At 39.2% G+C, this 21,525-nt stretch overlaps 1 protein-coding gene across 1 annotated transcript in view; it reads right to left on the bottom strand.

Annotated features, from left to right (window-relative positions):
* The window catches only part of LOC128694356 (uncharacterized), a 23,765-nt gene extending 4,856 nt beyond the window's left edge, over positions 1-18,909 (bottom strand). Inside the window, exons 1-2 of the mRNA XM_053784470.2 lie at positions 18,728-18,909; positions 1-5,189 (exon numbers count right to left, since the gene is read on the bottom strand). The exon at positions 1-5,189 is cut by the window's left edge and continues 4,856 nt beyond it. Of these exons, the coding sequence (XP_053640445.2) occupies positions 1,266-5,189 (3,924 nt within the window). The 5' untranslated portion in view covers positions 18,728-18,909 and the 3' untranslated portion in view covers positions 1-1,265. The remainder of the gene's footprint in view (positions 5,190-18,727) is intronic.
* Between the last annotated feature and the right edge of the window lie 2,616 nt (positions 18,910-21,525).

Below are 21,525 nucleotides of genomic sequence, written 5' to 3'. Positions count from 1 at the left end.
ATTAAATGTTCTACAATCTACTAATGAATATCAGTGCAATTAAACTTAATGATCCTTCGAGCATAGTTGAAGCTCTGGAGCACCTTATTAATACATAAGGAATGACACTCCTCATATTAACTAATTATAAATCCATCGGCAATGTGGGGATATGTCCAGGTCAGGGCGGTTGAAGGATGTAGTTGAGTGCAGACCGACTTTATGTAAGGCTCTTTAGGACAGGATATAATTCACATACAGGTCAGTTCCCCATGCCACCAATATCACGACCATTCTCTCCATTACCAATATCGTGTCTCTAAGTCAATCACTCTGTGATACCTGAAATTGTGAAGCCAGTCAGTAGAGCCTGCTTATAGCTGTCTTGTGGAAATCCATTTTGGGAATGGTCTAACAAAACCGAACAGAGATTACCTGCCCTATGAGTCTCAATCTTGTTATAATTCAATAAACTCTAAAACTTGAAGGCAGTTGGATAAGGCGTTCAGAGGCTATAACAAAAACTTTAGATGAGACGAGAAAATTGCAGCTCACAATGGGACAGATCACAGCTTTTAAGAGTTCATTTAATTCATCATATTTCAAAAGAGAAATTTTAATGTTTCTCAGCTTTTTTTTCACTTGTATTAGGTTCAAACTTTTCCTCATTTCTCTAAGAAAGAAAAATTAGCAGTTCTTAAAAAAAAAGTCTAATATGATAAAATTTCCAATTATTGATTCCAAGTTTTCTGAAGAGTTTCAACATTGACAAGTTTGCTGACCCACAAACTGAGTGACTGCTATACTGACCATAATATACATCAGACGTTAAATATTTAAGTCTCAGAAGACGAAAACTAAACTACTTTTAACTTGATAAAATGGGAATGAAAATTTCGTACCATTTTACACACCAAATAATCAAATCTGCACCAACCCAATTTAGTTTCTCTCTTCATTGTTTACTAATTATGAGGCACCATTTTTGTACGTTAGAAGTTGTACTGCTGAGCGTTTAGCAAGTTATCAGAAACATTCCAAGATATTGGGAATTGTTTCAATAACTTTGATCATCGTACATCTGTACATGGCATTTCTAGAAAGATCAAAACATTCAAAATTTAAAGACAATCCGATGAGGCGAAATAAAATTTAAAAGTTGGAAGAAAAATAAGGCAACAAATTAAAGGCCCCCTTCGGGGATACCTAAATAAATATTAAATGAAAAATTTTGAAATGCATTTGCATACATAATCTCACCATATGATGTTGGATTTATTTCTTTATCAAAAGTTATACATCACCTGACCACATGATTCTGGATTTATTTCTTGATCAAAAGTAAAAGACACGACAAGTGTCAAATGTGGTGCACTTGTCTGAATAAAATTTATTTCATTTTCAATACTGGTATTACATCTTCCAGGATATGAGAGAATCTCCTGAGTAGAAGAGGCAGAAAAGTGTATGTTTATAAGCTTAACACTAGTGAATGACTCATATAAATGCAACACATGGTAAGCAATACTTGTATCACTAAGAGTCACTGGCTTGGTATGCAGTAACGCAATTCTCTGTGGATTAGGGCAGAGTTTATACACCAAACAACTAAACGCTGCTTCATCTACAACGAAAGGATCAATTAAAATAAACTGAACAGAAGAAACTGGATTTTTAGGTTCCCTTAAGTGTGTCAGATGTTTTCGGTGTTTCTGGATGCATACTTTGTGTTCAAACAAAAGTAATTCACACACCTCAAGTGAGTCAATAAATATATCATGTATACTCTCACGGAACTGCTCATCCTTCATTTCATAACAAAAAGTTTTAATATACGAGTCATAATATTTTGTGTACATATGTCTCTTGGGTTTGTATTTTTGAACTATTATTTTCCACATTATTTTATAAAATGATCTCAACTTTTTAAGGCATACATGATGGTAGCTTATTGCTTTGTGACAGTCAAACCACTCCTGCTTTGTTTGCTCTGGAGGAGGGAAGCTTCTGTGAGCGCACTTGTCATTGCACAAATCTGGATCATATTGACGTTCAGCACACTGGGAGTGGCAGTGGGCAGACGGCATGTTCCACATCCTCTGATATGACTCATAAAGGTGAGGAGGGATATCGTGAGTGGGATATGGAATAACTGTTATTGTTGGCTCGCGCAAATGATTCATTTTTCTTCTCTTCTTCATTGTCTTTTTCTTCGAGAATCTATGCAACAGTTTATGACTTGGAACCTTGGGTGGCGGGCATTTGTGAGGCTTGAGGTATATGAGATCATATTCTGGAAAAGTATCTTGTCCAAGCATTTCTATATAAGTACTTTCAAAGTCCGCAAAATTATGATTCTGCTGAATGTGTTGTTTTAATCTAAATGTTGGAAGCATTTTGACACGAATATTTAGTAAAGTAAAATTTATGAAAGCTGATAGGTTCTGAAGGTTCTGGAGACTGTCTGTAATCTGAGCTAAAGTTTGCAGATCTTCCAGGTTGTCGACCCTCACATACAGATCTTCAAGGTGTTGAGCATGACGCAACAGTGATAAACTTTCCTTGTTTAGTGGGCAACACAGAGCAGTTAGGTGGCAAGAGGCTCTTGGGTCCAACAGTACTGCCAAACACTCTTGAGCATATATTAAGAAGCGTCTCATATTCGACAACATTGAATTTTGCAAATCGAGAGAAATTCTAATTGGAAATCTGGCAAGTATACGAAGTTCATCAATAAATGTCTTATTATTACTGTAGTCATCTAAACGACAGAGATGAACGTGGACTGACTCTGGGGTAATAAACTCTAAGAGTTTTGCCACTGTTGGTAGCTCTAATGGACTAGGATTCCACTGGTAAGAGAATAATTGTGAATTTAACTCCTGAATAAATTCTTTATCTTCCTCAGTTTCATGAATAAGCTTCATCCAAAGAGAATATTGCCTAATTTTATATTGACCACAAATAGCGACATATATCATTTGTTCTGCCCTAGATCGCGTTAATGCATCATTCATTTTGAGATATCCACATACAAATGGGATCAACAAGCTACCAGATGTCATATTTAAAAAATAGTGGCTGCAGAATTCCCTCTCAAACTCGCCAGGATCATTAATCTCACTAAATAAATCCATGAATAATGAGCAAAAGCAATTTACCGAAGAAAAATTTGTGGACACAAAGTGGTAATCGTCATAGACGTCATCACTTCCTTCATGGAGTTTCTCCATAACAAAATTTGTTTTACTGGTCGTTTTATTGCAAGACTCATTTTCATAAGACATTTGTTGGTATGGATTTTCCCTGTGCTTTAGCATCCACTGAGCAGCGAGGGTAAGCACATCACAACCTTGAGTTATCATGCAGTTGCAAAATGCTCGGGCAGCGAGGAACTCTTGCACTGTCCGGTGAAGTGGATGATATTCTTCAGTTGTCCCAGTAGTTGTTGCCTTCACTATCACCAGGAAGAATGGTGACATGCATTCCCTGAACGGCAACCCAGAATTCTCACACAGTTCTTCTATTTGTTTAATTTGATCACTCAGAAGAAAAAATATAAGGATTTTTGAATTTTCCCAGAACATTTTGCCGAGTAAATTAAGAAAATTATTTATCTTGCGCTGAAGTTGGCTTTGAGTGAATCCTAAAGCTGTCAGCTGGGGGCGTCTGGTCATCCTGTTGACGATGAGGTTGATGAGGATGTGGTAGAGTCTGGTGACTGTGGTGGCTCCGGTAACTTCTGCTGGACTCTCCAGCCATAGCACCACCAGCATCACCACGAACAAAGGTACACTAAATATTTCAAACATATCTTGTTCTTTCTCTTTCAGAAATTTAATAAATTTCTCGCAAGAATCCCGGCGGATGTCTTCATCTGCTACAGACACAGAAAACAGTTTCTCAGCATAAACATTCCACATAGTTGGAGATAACCCTCTCAGCTGATACAACGTGTTACTAACATGTACCTCATTAATTAACAGATGAAGGTCATTGGAATTGTCAGGCCGAGAAGTTATCATGATTTGAGAGTTGTGAAATTTTTTCATAATTTCCTTAACTAAATCTTTCGTTTTGTTAGTAGCTTCATCATAGCCATCCAGAAGCCAGAGAGTTGACACTTGCCTCAGTGATGTCAGAACATCTTCGCGCTCCAACTGAAGACATGTTCGCGGAAGGAGCTCTTCACACACTAGGTCCTGGATATTTTCACTTGTAACATGTCTTAATTCCACTAGCAGTACAATATCATAATTATCCATCCCACAGATAGAAGAAGAAGTTGACAGCCAGTCATGTAAACAAAATTTTGTCAGGCTCGTTTTCCCTATACCCGGTGGTCCAACCATTATTAACACATCAGGATATTTTCCTGAATTAAGAGGTATAGTGAAAATGTCACGTGTACTGACCTCCCTCTGCCCCTCTATGTATAAATTTGTAAATATGTGACCAACATCCAAGTGAGCAAATCTGTCTTCCAGCAGCCACACAAATGGGTTAAGAATGCGATGTTTCTTTGACAATTCCTTCATTTCTTTTCTACCTTCTCTTATCAATAAGTTGCAATGTTCCTTCTGTAGATTATAAAGCGCCTCTCTGTAAGGTTGCCAAAGATCTATACCTCCCGTTAATATCTCCTCTAAACTTTCTTCCATCACCCGAATATCATCTATCACAGTACATTGGCATCTACGGCCAGTTTCCTTCAACACCTCACGACAAAGGTCCTCTATGTTAGACAAACAACGTTGCAGATCATCGGGAGAAAATGCTAGGTCTTCATGAGCTAAATCATTCCTATGATTTTTCAGTCTTTTTAAATTGTTTTCCAGTGTATCCGGCGTGGACCAATTCTGATGGTTAATGCTGGGAAGGCCACACACACGCTGCAGCAACAAGAACAGCAATGTTATATCAAAAGTGTTACTAGAAGCATTATTATCCAGCTTTTGTCTCTCTTCTTTGCTGAAGTCATTTTTGTATTGTCTGTTGGAGTAATCCGGAAGCTCAAAGAGAAGCTCCTTGAAGGTTTTCCTGTTGTTAGTGAAGAGTTGCAGGACCCGAACAAAGACAGGACGCACTACTCTCATGATCGCAGCGTAGTAGCGCAACAGAAGGTGGTCATCAGCACGCAGAAGAGGAGGACTAACCGGCATGAGTGCCATCACCAGGCCCTCCGACCACCTTGCACCACCCATAAACATCTGTAATATAAACCAAAAAATTATTGAGGAATGTTTAGTAATCAAAGTTAGAATGAAACACATATTAAGAGGTCCTGTTAAAAATTCAGATACTATTGATTTTAAATATCTGCAGTTGCATCTTATCTGCTGAATCATTTACTTTTCAACAATGAAAAATTAACGTTCACTAAATATGTACAAACCTTCTTAATTTCTATTATTTAAGTAAAATCGATGTATTTCCTACAAAGGAATCCAGTCCAATAGCGGAAACGTCAAAAGACGACGTTTGTGGGTTAAGGCACCAAAAATCTAAATCAACTCCTATATAAATTTCGATCACTGCAGGATCCTAGAAGCTCAGCCTCGTCTACCTCAATGAACACAAAACATAAGTGAGGCTATAAAATTCTACTGTGGCGAAATATAAAAATTTCTAAGTGAATAACCCCTTAAGGGAGGTTCCTTGACTCTGGTGAGGGGCTCTTGATCTAGGGAATTGGATCTGTGCTCCATTTCCCTGAATTGAGCCCGAATGCTTTCCATTCCCTTCCCCCCCACTTGCGCTGTATAATCCTACGAGGTTACCGCTCCCCTATGATTATAATAATAATCATAATTAAGTAAATATATGTTTGTGTGTTTACACTCCTGCTATTAGTATAGTAAACCTTAAGGGAGCTAGTCCCTTGCTGCCCTCTGCTGTCCCCCTTTGTTTGCTGACCTGATCTATTGTTTTTATTTATAACTTCATGCTGAATGCCTTTTATACATTTACTGTTTCCAACCCTAGTGTTGCAACCTGCTTGTTACCCACACGAATCAACGCAGTTGTCGTTGGAGACATTCCTCCCAATGCTCCATAGCACGGCGGATTTTATGAAAGAATGATTGCTGTTGTAAAACGTTGTTTAAGGAAGACTTAGAAAAATTTCGAACAGTTGTAACTGAAGAAGAAAATAGAGTCAACAACAGAACTCTAACTTATGTTACCGATGACCTGGATAATTTGGAAGTGTTAAGTCTGTCTTATTTACTCCATGGCAGAAGGCTCGAACCAATTCCTCCCATGGATGATAAGGAGATAATGGAAGATCCTACTTATCTCGAACCTGAGCAACTCAGCCGTAAATTCAAGCACCTCAATAAAGTAATTGAACGTTCGGAGACAATTTGGCGAGACTATCTCATCTCACTGAGAGAACGCGTCTATGGAACCGGAGTTCCTGAAAATCATACGTCCTTAAGACCTGATGACATAGTGGTTATTGATAATGATGGTCCAAGGTCTCAATGGCCTCTTGGAAAAATTGTGACCATACATCCTGATGCAAATGGAACCATCAGGACAGTTGAAGTTTTGAGCAAAGGTGCAGTGAATAAGCAGACAATATATCAACTAATGCCGTTAGAATTAGTGTTGAAAACAAACTTAGTGATTCATAAAAAAAGAAAAAAAAATCCCACAGAAAGTTGTTAAGAAAAGACAATCAGCAGTGGTAGTTAGTGAGAAAATAAAAATGATGTGTAGAGATGAATAGGTCACCTACAGAAAACGTTCGCCCTCCCATCCCCCCAGTGTGGAGAAAAATCTCCAGTAAATGGGGTATCTTTCAGCCCCCCCTCTGCCCTCTGAGGGACTTAGAACTCTCACAAAGGGCTAGTGTACTCTTCTTACCTCCCCCAACATGGTCTACAAGTCAGGGACATTGTAATTTCTGGCCTACAGCTAAATAACAAGAAACCTACCCTCTTGTGTTAAACACTGTTGCACAGACACTAGTAACGAGCGTATGTAAAGCTGAGTTCAGCATTTCCTTTGTGCTTAGGAGAAACTCGAGGGCGGGCCCACAGGACGGGGCAGATTCACTTCAGGACTCGGAACATACATACGTCACGCAATCTCCCAATGAGATCAAAGACAACAGTGAATTTGTGAAGTAGACCCTGAAATACTATCAATCTCCACTAAGAAATTTAATTAGTGTAAAACTAAAGAAACACGAGTGTATTGATCCGCGGTATAATCCCGATAAAGTGTAAAAGTCTGCCGCAGTATGCACTCAGGTATAATGAAGAAAGGGACAAAATATCTCCCTACCGAGAATAATGAATAATGTCAAAGTGAGTTTGTTGTATACGAGGACAATACAACTACGCATCTGTAGCAGCTTACTCAAGACATCATTCCCGACCTCTATGGCACTGTCAGCGCCATAAGCTCACCATAAGGCCTAATTTTACTGGGAAATAATCTCCCTCTTTCCTACATACTCTAACTTGAGCCTCACTATCCTCGTAAAAACTCTTCACTGCTTTCAGTAACCTACCTCCTACACCATACACCTGCCACATGTGCCACATTGCCCCCCTATCTACTGTGTCATATGCCTTTTCCAAATACATAAATGCAACAAAAAACTTTTAAGCCTTATCTAAATACTCTTCACCTATATGTTTCACTTGGTCTACATGCCCCCTACTTTTCCTAAAGCCTCCTTGTTCATCTGCTATCTTACTTTCCGTCTTACTCTTAAATCTTTCAATAATAACTCTACCATACACTTTACTAGGTATACTCAACAGACTTATTCCTCTATAATTTTTGCACTCTCTTTTATCCCCTTTACTTTTATACAGAGGAACTATGCATGCTCTCTGCCAATCCCTAGGTACCTTACCCTCTTCCATACATTTATTAAATAATTGCACCAACCACTCCAAAACTATATCCCCACCTGCTTTTAACATTTCTATCTTTATCCCATCAATCCCGGATGCCTTACCCCCTTTCATTTTACCTACTGCCTCACGAACTTCCCCCACACTCACAACTGGCTCTTCCTCACTCCTACAAGATGTTATTCCTCCTTGCCCTATACACGAAATCACAGCTTCCCTATCTTCATCAACATTTAACAATTCCTCAAAATATTCCCTCCATCTTCTCGATACCTCTAACTCTCCATTTAATAACTCTCCTCTCCTATTTTTAACTAACAAATCCATTTGATCCCTAGGCTTCCTCAACTTGTTAATCTCACTCCAAAACTTTTTCTTACTTTCAAGAAAATTTGTTGATAACATCTCACCCACTCTCTCATTTGCTCTCTTTTTACATTGCTTCACCACTCTCTTAACCTCTCTCTTTTTCTCCATATACTCTTCCCTCCTTGCATCACTTGTACTTTGTAAAAACTTCTCATATGCTAACTTTTTCTCCCTTACTACTCTCTTTACATCATCATTCCATTATATATATATTTATATATATATATATATATATATATATATATATATATATATATATATATATATATATATATATATATATATGTCATGCAGAATAAGTAAAACTTGCGATTTTGTCTTAAATAGCAAAGCTCTTCTTGCTGAATAAGGCAATAATTTAGCAAAAATCATTCTGATCCTAACGAATAAAAATATATTTCATTGCTTTCGTTTATTATTATATTATCGTAAACTTATCTAAAATATATTTAGTTGGATTAAGCTAAATTGCACTTGTTATAATAAGATTAGGTAAATTTTCTAAGGTTCTTTTGGTACAAAATTATTAATTTTTACATTACATTAATGAAAAAATATATATCGTTAAATGTATAAGAGAAAATTTTAGAAAGGACTTAATTTTAAATGATTTCTTGTTAATTGACCAGTTCTACCTATTCGGCACGACAGCAACCACCCAGGGAGGTACTACCGTCCTGTGGTAGTAAGTTGGTAGACAGCAACCACCCAGGGAGGTACTACCGTCCTGTGGTAGTAAGTTGGTAGACAGCAACCACCCAGGGAGGTACTACCGTTCTGTGGTAGTAAGTTGGTAGACAGCAACCACCCAGGGAGGTACTACCGTTCTGTGGTAGTAAGTTGGTAGACAGCAACCACCCAGGGAGGTACTACCGTCCTGTGGTAGTAGGTTGGTAGACAGCAACCACCCAGGTAGGTACTACCGTCCTGTGGTAGTAGGTTTGTAGACAGCAACCACCCAGGGAGGTACTACCGTCCTGTGGTAGTAGGTTGGTAGACAGCAACCACCCAGGGAGGTACTACCGTCCTGTGGTAGTAGGTTGGTAGACAGCAACCACCCAGGTAGGTACTACCGTCCTGTGGTAGTAGGTTTGTAGACAGCAACCACCCAGGGAGGTACTACCGTCCTGTGGTAGTAGGTTGGTAGACAGCAACCACCCAGGGAGGTACTACCGTCCTGTGGTAGTAGGTTGGTAGACAGCAACCACCCAGGGAGGTACTACCGTCCTGCCAAGTGAGTGTAAAATGAAAGCCTGTAATTGTCTTACATGATGGTAGGATTGCTGGTGTCTTTTGTCTGTCTCATAGATATGCAAGATTACAAGTACGTCTTGCTACTTCTACTTACACTTAGGTCACACTACACATACATGTACACATTTATTTATATAAACTCGTCTGAGTTTTCTTTGATTTTATCTTAATAGTTCTTGGTCTTATTAATTTTCCTTTTATATCCATGGGGAAGTGGAATAAGAATCTTTCCTCCGTAAGCCATGCGTGTTGTAAAAGTCAACTAAAATGCCGGGAACAATGGGCTAGTAACCCCTTTTCCTGTAATAATTACTAAAAAGAATAATAATAAGAAAATTGTCAAAGTGGGAAGTCTGAATGTGCGTGGATGTTGTGCAAATGATAAGAAAGAGATGATTGTGGATGTTATGAATGAGAAGAAGCTGGATGTCCTGGCTTTAAGTGAAACAAAGCTGAAGGGGGTGGGAGAGTTTCAGTGGAGAGGAATAAATGGGATTAGGTCAGGGGTTTCAAATAGAGTTAGAGCTAAAGAAGGAGTAGCAATAATGTTGAAGGATAAGCTATGGCAGGAAAAGAGGGACTATAAATGTATTAATTCAAGGATTATGTGAAATAAAATAAAGGTTGGATGTGAAAAGTGGGTTATAGTAAGTGTATATGCACCTGGAGAAGAGAGAAGTGTAGAGGAGAGAGAGAGAGAGATTTTGGGAAATGTTGAGTGAATGTGTGGCGAGTTTTGAACCAAGTGTGAGAGTGCTTGTGGTTGGGGATTTCAATGCTTAAGTGGGTAAAAATGTTGTGGAGGGAGTAGTAGGTAAATTTGTGGTGCCAGGTGTAAATGCAATTGGGGAGCCTTTAATTGAGCTATGTGTAGAAAGAGATTTTGTAATAAGTAATACATATTTTATGAAAAAGAGGATAAATAAATATACAAGGTATGATGTAGCACGTAATGAAAGTAGTTTGTTAGATTATGTATTGGTGGATAAAAGGTTGATGGGTAGGCTCCAGGATGTACATGTTTATAGAGGGGCAACTGATATATCGAATCATTATTTAGTTACAGCTACAGTTAGAGTAAGAGGTAGATGGGACAAGAGGAAGGTGGCAACAACAAGTAAGAGGGAAGTGAAAGTGTATAAACTAAGGGAGGAGGAAGTTCGGGTGAGATATAAGCGACTATTGGCAGAAAGGTGGGCTAGTGCAAAGATGAGTAGTGGGGGGGTTGAAGAGGGTTGGAATAGTTTTAAAAATGCAGTATTAGAATGTGGGGCAGAAGTTTGTGGTTATAGGAGGGTGGGGGCAGGAGGAAAGAGGAGTGATTGGTGGAATGATGAAGTAAAGGGTGTGATAAAAGAGAAAAAGGTAGCTTACGAGAGGTTTTTACAAAGCAGAAGTGTTATAAGAAGAGTAGAGTATATGGAGAGTAAAAGAAAGGTGAAGAGAGTGGTGAGAGAGTGCAAAAGGAGAGCAGATGATAGAGTGGGAGAGGCACTGTCAAGAAATTTTAATGAAAATAAGAAAAAAATTTGGAGTGAGTTAAACAAGTTAAGAAAGCCTAGGGAACGTATGGATTTGTCAGTTAAAAACAGAGTAGGGGAGTTAGTAGATGGGGAGAGGGAGGTATTAGGTAGATGGCGAGAATATTTTGAGGAACTTTTAAATGTTGAGGAAGAAAGGGAGGCAGTAATTTCATGCACTGGCCAGGGAGGTATACCATCTTTTAGGAGTGAAGAAGAGCAGAATGTAAGTGTGGGGGAGGTACGTGAGGCATTACGTAGAATGAAAGGGGGTAAAGCAGCTGGAACTGATGGGATCATGACAGAAATGTTAAAAGCAGGGGGGGATATAGTGTTGGAGTGGTTGGTACTTTTGTTTAATAAATGTATGAAAGAGGGGAAGGTACCTAGGGATTGGCAGAGAGCATGTATAGTCCCTTTATATAAAGGAAAGGGGACAAAAGAGATTGTAAAAATTATAGAGGAATAAGTTTACTGAGTATACCAGGAAAAGTGTACGGTAGGGTTATAATTGAAAGAATTAGAGGTAAGACAGAATGTAGGATTGCGGATGAGCAAGGAGGTTTCAGAGTGGGTAGGGGATGTGTAGATCAAGTGTTTACATTGAAGCATATATGTGAACAGTATTTAGATAAAGGTAGGGAAGTTTTTATTGCATTTATGGATTTAGAAAAGGCATATGATAGAGTGGATAGGGGAGCAATGTGGCAGATGTTGCAAGTATATGGAATAGGTGGTAAGTTACTAAATGCTGTAAAGAGTTTTTATGAGGATAGTGAGGCTCAGGTTAGGGTGTGTAGAAGAGAGGGAGACTACTTCCCGGTAAAAGTAGGTCTTAGACAGGGATGTGTAATGTCACCATGGTTGTTTAATATATTTATAGATGGGGTTGTAAAAGAAGTAAATGCTAGGGTGTTCGGGAGAGGGGTGGGATTAAATTATGGGGAATCAAATTCAAAATGGGAATTGACACAGTTACTTTTTGCTGATGATACTGTGCTTATGGGAGATTCTAAAGAAAAATTGCAAAGGTTAGTGGATGAGTTTGGGAATGTGTGTAAAGGTAGAAAGTTGAAAGTGAACATAGAAAAGAGTAAGGTGATGAGGGTATCAAATGATTTAGATAAAGAAAAATTGGATATCAAATTGGGGAGGAGGAGTATGGAAGAAGTGAATGTTTTCAGATACTTGGGAGTTGACATGTCAGCAGATGGATTTATGAAGGATGAGGTTAATCATAGAACTGATGAAGGAAAAAAGGTGAGTGGTGCGTTGAGGAATATGTGGATACAAAAAACGTTATCTATGGAGGCAAAGAAGGGAATGTATGAAAGTATAGTAGTACCAACACTCTTATATGGGTGTGAAGCTTGGGTGGTAAATGCAGCAGCGAGGAGACGGTTGGAGGCAGTGGAGATGTCCTGTCTAAGGGCAATGTGTGGTGTAAATATTATGCAGAAAATTCGGAGTGTGGAAATTAGGAGAAGGTGTGGAGTTAATAAAAGTATTAGTCAGAGGGCAGAAGAGGGGTTGTTGAGGTGGTTTGGTCATTTAGAGAGAATGGATCAAAGTAGAATGACATGGAAAGCATATAAATCTATAGGGGAAGGAAGGCGGGGTAGGGGTCGTCCTCGAAAAGGTTGGAAGGAAGGGGTAAGGGAGGTTTTGTGGGCGAGGGGCTTGGACTTCCAGCAAGCGTGCATGAGCGTGTTAGATAGGAGTGAATGGAGACGAATGGTACTTGGGACCTGACGATCTGTTGGAGTGTGAGCAGGGTAATATTTAGTGAAGGGATTCAGGGAAACCGGTTATTTTTATATAGTCGGACTTGAGTCCTGGAAATGGGAAGTACAATGCCTGCACTTTAAAGGAGGGGTTTGGGATATTGGCAGTTTGGAGGGATATGTTGTGTATCTTTATACGTATATGCTTCTAAACTGTTGTATTCTGAGCACCTCTGCAAAAACAGTGATTATGTGTGAGTGTGGTGAAAGTGTTGAATGATGATGAAAGTATTTTCTTTTTGGGGATTTTCTTTCTTTTTTGGGTCACCCTGCCTCGGTGGGAGACGGCCGACTTGTTGAACAATATATATATTATATATATATATATATATATATATATATATATATATATATATATATATATATATATATATATTATTATCACACTGGCCGATTCCCACCAAGGCAGGGTGGCCCGAAAAAGAAAAACTTTCACCATCATTCACTCCATCACTGTCTCGCCAAAAGGGTGCTTTACACTACAGTTTTTAAACTGCAACATTAACACCCCTCCTTAAAAGTGCAGGCACTGTACTTCCCATCTCCAGGACTCAAGTCCGGCCTGCCGGTTTCCCTGAACCCCTTCATAAATGTTACTTTGCTCACACTCCAACAGCACGTCAAGTATTAAAAACCATTTGTCTCCATTCACTCCTATCAAACACGCTCACGCATGCCCGCTGGAAGTCCAAGCCCCTCGCACACAAAACCTCCTTTACCCCCTCCCTCCAACCTTTCTTAGGCCGACCCCTACCCCGTCTTCCTTCCACTACAGACTGATACAGTCTTGAAGTCATTCTGTTTCGCTCCATTCTCTCTACATGTCCGAACCACCTCAACAACCCTTCCTCAGCCCTCTGGACAACAGTTTTGGTAATCCCACACCTCCTCCTAACTTCCAAACTACGAATTCTCTGCATTATATTCACACCACACATTGCCCTCAGACATGACATCTCCACTGCCTCCAGCCTTCTCCTCGCTGCAACATTCATCACCCATGCTTCACACCCATATAAGAGCGTTGGTAAAACTATACTCTCATACATTCCCCTCTTTGCCTCCAAGGACAAAGTTCTTTGTCTCCACAGACTCCTAAGTGCACCACTCACCCTTTTCCCCTCATCAATTCGATGATTCACCTCATCTTTCATAGACCCATCCGCTGACACGTCCACTCCCAAATATCTGAATACATTCACCTCCTCCATACCCTCTCCCTCCAATCTGATATCCAATCTTTCATCACCTAATCTTTTTATCCTCATAACCTTACTCTTTCCTGTATTCACTTTTAATTTTCTTCTTTTGCATACCTACCAAATTCTTCCACCAATCTCTGCAACTTCTCTTCAGAATCTCCAAAGAGCACAGTGTCATCAGCAAAGAGCAATTGTGACAACTCCCACTTTGTGTGATTCTTTATCTTTTAACTCCACGCCTCTTGCCAAGACCCTCGCATTTACTTCTCTTACAACCCCATCTATAAATATATTAAACAACCACGGTGACATCACACATCCTTGTCTAAGGCCTACTTGAGCCTCACTATCCTCGTAAAAACTCTTCACTGCTTTCAGTAACCTACCTCCTACACCATGCACCTGCAACATCTGCCACATTGTCCCCCTATCCCCCCCGTCATACGCCTTTTCCAAATCCATAAATGCCACAAAGACCTCTTAAGCCTTATCTAAATACTGTTCACTTATGTGTTTCACTGTAAACACCTGGTCCACACACCCCCTACCTTTCCTAAAGCCTCCTTGTTCATCTGCTATCCTATTCTCCGTCTTACTCTTAATTCACTTACTCTTAATACACTTTACCAGGTACACTCAACAAACTTATCCCCCTATAATTTTTGCACTCTCTTTTGTCCCCTTTGCCTTTATACAAAGGAACTAGGCATGCTCTCTGCCAATCCCTAGGTACCTTTCCATTTTCCATACATTTATTAAATAATTGCACCACTTCAAAACTATATCCCCACCTGCTTTTAACATTTCTATCTTTATCTCATCAATCCCGGCTGCCTTACCCCCTTTCATTTTACCTACTGCCTCACGAACTTCCCCAACACTCACAACTGGCTCTTCCTCACTAGTAAGTAAGTAAGTAAGTTTATTCAGGTATACACAAATACAGTTACATAGAATTATCATACATAGCAGCATATGTGTAGAGAACCTGGGATAACCCAAAAAAGTCAGACAGAGTGACTTATTTCCATTGGGGTCCTTTTACCTTATTATTATAATATAAAGGTTATAATATTTTCTTATTATTCTACAATGAAGATAACATCTTATTATCATACTAAAAAGACTATCTACTACACCAAGGTCATTAAGACTATCTACAATACGAGGGTCATTACTAGGAATAAGGTAAAATTTACACGTATTTTAGCTAAAAAATAGAAAATCATTCCCCTCCCTTTCTGTAGCTACATTCATCAGACACCTTTTGGCACTCTTCTTGAACTGGTTCATGCTATGACTGGCTTTGACATGTGCGGGTAGTCTGTTCCATTCCTTTATTGCTGTACAATAAAAGGTGTTTGAAGCCTGGCCAATGACTGTGGGTACTACAAAGTTGTGCTCTCTCCCCTAGTACTATGATTGCTTTGGTTCCCAACCTTGACAAAATTGACAGCAAGATATTCTGGACACTGTTTGTGAGCAATTTTATAAACATGATTTAGCTCCAGTTGTTTTACTCTGTCTTCAACATTTAGCATATCCAACTGCTGTAATTCATCCTGGCCTACATGTTCTCTTGGTCCCAGCCACAGGATGAATCTTACGATTTTGTTCTGGGTGATTTGCAGTCTTTCAGTTTTTTTGTCAAGGCAGAGTACCATGAAGAGCAAGCGTAATCCATATGGCATTGTATAAGGGCTAGACATAGGGTCCTGCGAGCCTCAGTAGGTAGACACTGTGCTTGTCTATACAGGAACTTCAGTCTGGCATTCGCTTTCTTTACTACACTGTTCCCTATCAATTCTCCTGACATGCATGGGTCAAAGGGGATTCCCAGATATTTTACTGATGAAACCAAAGTGATGGGCTCTCCATTACACTGAACATTAAAATTATTTACCCTTCTCAGTTTATGTTTCGTGCCAAAGAGAATGGCTTCAGTTTTCCCTAGGTGTAATGATAGTTTGTTGTCTATTAAGCATTTGCTGCAGGACTCCAGTTCCAGTGTTAAAACATTAGCAATATCTTGTGGGTCTTTACCTGTCACTAACAGAGCACTGTCATCTGCAAACAGTAGGAGTTTGCACTTGACACTGATAGGCATATCATTGACATAAATAACATAAGAATAATAAGGGACCCAGAATACTACCTTGGGGAACTCCACATGTTATCGGCAGGGGTTCTGATTCCGTTTTGTTGATTTTGACTATTTGTCTCCTGTTGCTAAGGTAGGACTTAAATCAGTCTACAGAACCTATACCGATAGCTTGAAGTTTCTTACATAATATATTGTGGTTGACAGTATCGAAGGCCTTTTACAGGTCTAAGGTTACCATACCTATGAGGTTCCCTTTTGACATTTCAGTTCTCAGGTAATCCATCAGATTAATAAGGGAGGTGTCGGTTGAGTAGGATCTTCTAAAGCCCGATTGATAGCTATGGAGAATGCTGTTGTCATTAAGGTACTTAACTACTTGAGAATACACCGCCCTCTCCAGAATTTTAGATATTATACTGAGTATACTAACAGGTCTATAGTTGCTTACATCAGACCTATTATTTTTCTTGAAGATAGGAGTAACTCTGGCCTCCTTGAACCCCTCCGGTACGGTATTAGTGGTGATTGATAGATTTATTATGTGAGCAATAGGGATTGACAGTTCAGAAGCACCATCTTTTAGGTACTTAGACGGGATGTTATCAGGGCCTGTGCTCTTAGTTGGGTTTAACCTGCTTAGTTCTTTTTGAATGAAGTCATGAGATACACTTACTAGTTGACAACTGTTTGGGGTTACCCCTTTATTGGTATAGTATGTTTGAAACTTATCAGAGTCTGTGTTAAAGGTATTTGATGCAGCTGGTAGTTTACTTACTAGTGTTGATGCAACAGATGTGTAGTAGGAATTAAAGCAATTTGCCACTTTAGATGTTTCGTGGCATATCTCATTAGCGATAGTGAGTACTATGTTAGACCTATCTACTGGCTTATGGCTATACCCCAACTGTTTTAATTGTTGCCAGAGCTTTCTGGGGTTATGCTTATACTCTTCAATTTTTGAGCAATAGTGCTTTGCCTTTGCTCCTTTTATAAGTCTCTGTACTCTGTTCCTCACATACAAGATGTTATTCCTCCTTGCCCTATACACGAAATCACAGCTTCCCTATCTTCATCAACATTTAACAATTCCTCAAAATATTCCCTCCATCTTCCCAATACCTCTAACTCTCCATTTAATATCTCTCTCTCTCTCTCTCTCTCTCTCTCTCTCTCTCTATATATATATATATATATATATATATATATATATATATATATATATATATATATATATATATATATATTTGTCACCTTGTTTCTCATAAATACATATATTTGTCACCTTGTTTCTCATACATTTGCCACCTTGTTTCTCATACATTTGCCACCTTGTTTCTCATATATTTGTCACCTTGTTTCTCATACATTTGCCACCGTGTCTCTCATATGTTTGTCACCTTGTTTCTCATATATTTGTCACCTTGTTTCTCATATATTTGTCACCTTGTTTCTCATATATTTGTCACCTTGTTTCTCATATATTTGTCACCTTGTTTCTTATACATTTGTCACCTTGTTTCTCATACTTGTCACCTTGTTTCTTATATATTTGTCACCTTGTTTCTTATACATTGCCACCTTGTTTCTCATATGTTTGTCACCTTGTTTCTCATACATTTGTAACCTTGTTTCTCATACTTGTCACCTTGTTTCTTATACATTCGTCACCTTGTTTCTCATACATTCGTCACCTTGTTTCTTATATATTTGTCACCTTGTTTCTCATACATTCGTCACCTTGTTTCTCATACATTTGTCACCTTGTTTCTCATACATTTGTCACCTTGTTTCTTATATATTTGTCACCTTGTTTCTCATACATTCGTCACCTTGTTTCTCATACATTCGTCACCTTGTTTCTTATATATTTGTCACCTTGTTTCTCATACATTCGTCACCTTGTTTCTCATACATTTGTCACCTTGTTTCTCATACTTGTCACCTTGTTTCTTATATATTTGTCACCTTGTTTCTCATACATTCGTCACCTTGTTTCTCATACATTTGTCACCTTGTTTCTCATACTTGTCACCTTGTTTCTTATATATTTGTCACCTTGTTTCTCATACATTCGTCACCTTGTTTCTCATACATTTGTCACCTTGTTTCTCATACATTTGTCACCTTGTTTCTTATACATTTGTCACCTTGTTTCTCATACATTTGTCACCTTGTTTCTTATACATTTGTCACCTTGTTCCTTATACATTTGTCACCTTGTTTCTCATACATTTGTCACCTTGTTTCTTATATATTTTTCATCTTGTTTCTCATATATTTGTCACCTTGTTTCTCATACATTTGTCACCTTGTTTCTTATATATTTGTCACCTTTTTTCTCATACATTTATCACCTTGTTTCTCAGAGATTTGTCACCTTGTTTCTCAGAGATTTGTCACCTTGTTTCTCAGAGATTTGTCACCTTGTTTCTCATGCATTTATTACGTCTTTCATCATGTATTGGTTACCTCGGTCGTGTATTTGTTGCATAGGTCTGTATATATCTGCTAACATCACTTACTGTGAGAACGTTATAAGATAAATATCTCATGCACACAACTGGTTACGTTCGCAGACTTAACACTCTTAGTAAATTAGTTTAGTCACAAAAACAGTAAATTGCATTATTGCCTAGCGTACCTTTTTATGTAGTTGACGTAAAGCTTACGCCATAAGTAGATTATGTCAACGACTATATAAACAATTTAGTTGGGCCATCGGGAGGCGGTGGGTTACTGTGCTTGTAACGGAGGAACTAAACACCCACGATGCTTCTCGACTCAGCTTCGCCATTGCCAACGGCGACACAATCTCCTTGGGAAGGTCTAGTTATCCTATCATAACTGATATATTGGGTACATATATTATGCAGGTTGAACTTGCTAAATGAGATGGTTCAACATGTGCTGTACATAAACTATGGAAGTTCGAGTATGTATACGAAATCTGTGACAAACTGAATACTGATGGCAATAAATGGCATCCTTGTATGAGCACGGCGTCATCATCCCGTGGAGCTTCAGAAGCCATTTGCTGTTGCAATGTTTTTTTAATATAATTAAATAGTTTCCTTCAGTACCGAATTCGATGTTCTATCTTATATGTTGAATATCTGCATTTTTTTGTTGTGATTCAGAAATGATAAAAGATATGATAAAACACGAAACAGGAAGGCATCACTGTTTAACCTTGAGGGAGATATCAGGCTTTATGACGTCAGTCATTTTTATAAGTAACAAACATAATGATAGTAAGTTTATTCTGGTATACATAAATACAGTTACATAGATTATCATACATAGCAGCATATGTGTAGAGAACCTAGAATAACCCAAAAATAAGTCAGATGATTACTTACGTCTTTACAATAGCTATGACTTAGCATCTTAGACACACACAGTGTTATTGCCACTTCAGTAGCGGCAGCAGAGGTAGCAAGTACTGTCATTTTTTCTCACCTGCAGAGCCCACCAACGCTTCAATGATGTCCTAATTGCAATCATAACTGCACTAACGTACGTAGAACCCAGCATGACCCAAGATAATCAACAGTGATACCTACAAACCGAAAAATTACCGAGTGAAACGAAGACTGCCCCACAAACTCCAAGCACAACCCCGCTGCCAGACGACTACCTACTCCAAGCTCTCAACTATCTTAGTGTCTTCATCTAACCACAGCAACTCCTGCACTACTATGAGACCAACTAATAGAAGAAACAGCACTAAGAACAGCAAGGCAGCACCTAGAAATCGACTATTCCATAAGACGACCCAGCAGGACGCCGGTGCATCATCCACCCCCTTACAACCCAGAGCGACGCATCAACAACAACAAACATGACCGACTCACCGTCACCCACCAACCCAGGGGCCGCTACAACAACAACAACCATGACTGACTCCCTCTCTACCTCTACTACCTTCACAGGATTTAACCCAGCTGATATGCTATCAGGTATGACTAATGATCCTGACACTAAAGCACTACATCACCACCCTAACGGCGGATAGCTTGAATCTTCGTGCTGAAAATATGTCTCACCTTGCAACAATAACAAACCAGAATCTAAGTTACTTCACCTTGAGAACAAGATAAACAACCTTGAACAACAGCTAACATCAACTGGCATGACTGATTTTGGCAAGATCTTCCAATCAGTCATAGCCAGCCACACAGATCAAATAACTTTCCTAAACACGAAGATTGATAATGCCGCCAAGGACTGGAAAATAAACATGGATTCCCAATTGAACAATTATTTTGCTAACCAAGATGATAAGGCAGAGCAAGACAAGTTATTTGATGCAGTAGTAATTAACACTCCACTCTTCCCCAGCGAATTAAACCATTCAAACTGCAAAGATACAACTCTCCAGATCATACGTGACCATCTACATGTTAATGTACCAGTGTCGGAAATAAAAGAATCGCGGTTACTAGGGAACCTAAGTAGAAAAGGTGTTACGCTCAGATTTCACACACAAGACAGGAAAAAAGATCTAATAATTTCATCTATTACAATGATTCTAAACTTCGTAGACTGAAACGGACTGCTCGCAGACTAGGCCTAGCCTATAGAAAACATCGTACCCCTGGAATGCTGAGGCTCTTTCAAATGCCCTTGCTGCTGCCAGAGAGCGTATGACAGAGCTGTGGCAAACAGACTGGGAAAAATTTGTCAACGGTCTCAATGCTCACACCCCACTTAGCCGGGCATGGAGGAACATAAATAGAATTAAGGGGAACAGAACTGGGCAGATCGCATACCCTCATCCCTTACATAGGGCGAATGAGTTAGTGTTTGGGCTGCTACATCTAGCTATGACAATCTTCCCAGTACCACACAGGCAAAATTAAATGACAAATATGATGCAAGGGAGAGACTTGTTTGCTTTATGCTCAGCAAGGCAGATGACTGCAACATTCCTTTCACTAATTATGAACTTGATGCAGCACTAAGGGCAACTCCACGTCGCCTGGTGAGGATGGTATTACTTACAACATACTCAGATTGCTGTGTCGAGTACCAGGTAATCCTTTACTTGAATTATATAACATGAGCTATGTAACTGGGGAGCTCCCTAAATCATGGACCAACAGCCTCATCATTCCAATTCCTAAGCCCAATCAACAAAATGCATTTCGCCCAATATCTCTTACTAGCTGCTTGTGTAAAACATTTGAGAGAATGATTCTTAATCGTCTCATGTACAGAATCAAACAATTTTTGTCTCCCCGGTTGCATGGTTTTATGCATGGAAGGAGCGTGCATCATTGCATAGCCACCTTTCTCACCCTGCACACTGACAGCTCATACACTATCTTCCTTGACCTTAAATCCGCTTTCGATGTAGCCAACCGACATATAATCATTAGTGAACTTGCCAGAATGGATGTTGGAGGATGGCTTCTCCGCAGGATTAAAGGCTACCTG

Source organism: Cherax quadricarinatus, chromosome 43, assembly GCF_038502225.1.
Source record: "Cherax quadricarinatus isolate ZL_2023a chromosome 43, ASM3850222v1, whole genome shotgun sequence".
NCBI lineage: Eukaryota > Metazoa > Arthropoda > Malacostraca > Decapoda > Parastacidae > Cherax > Cherax quadricarinatus.
Note: the sequence above shows the minus strand (reverse complement) of the source record. Positions and strands in the feature narration are given on the sequence as shown.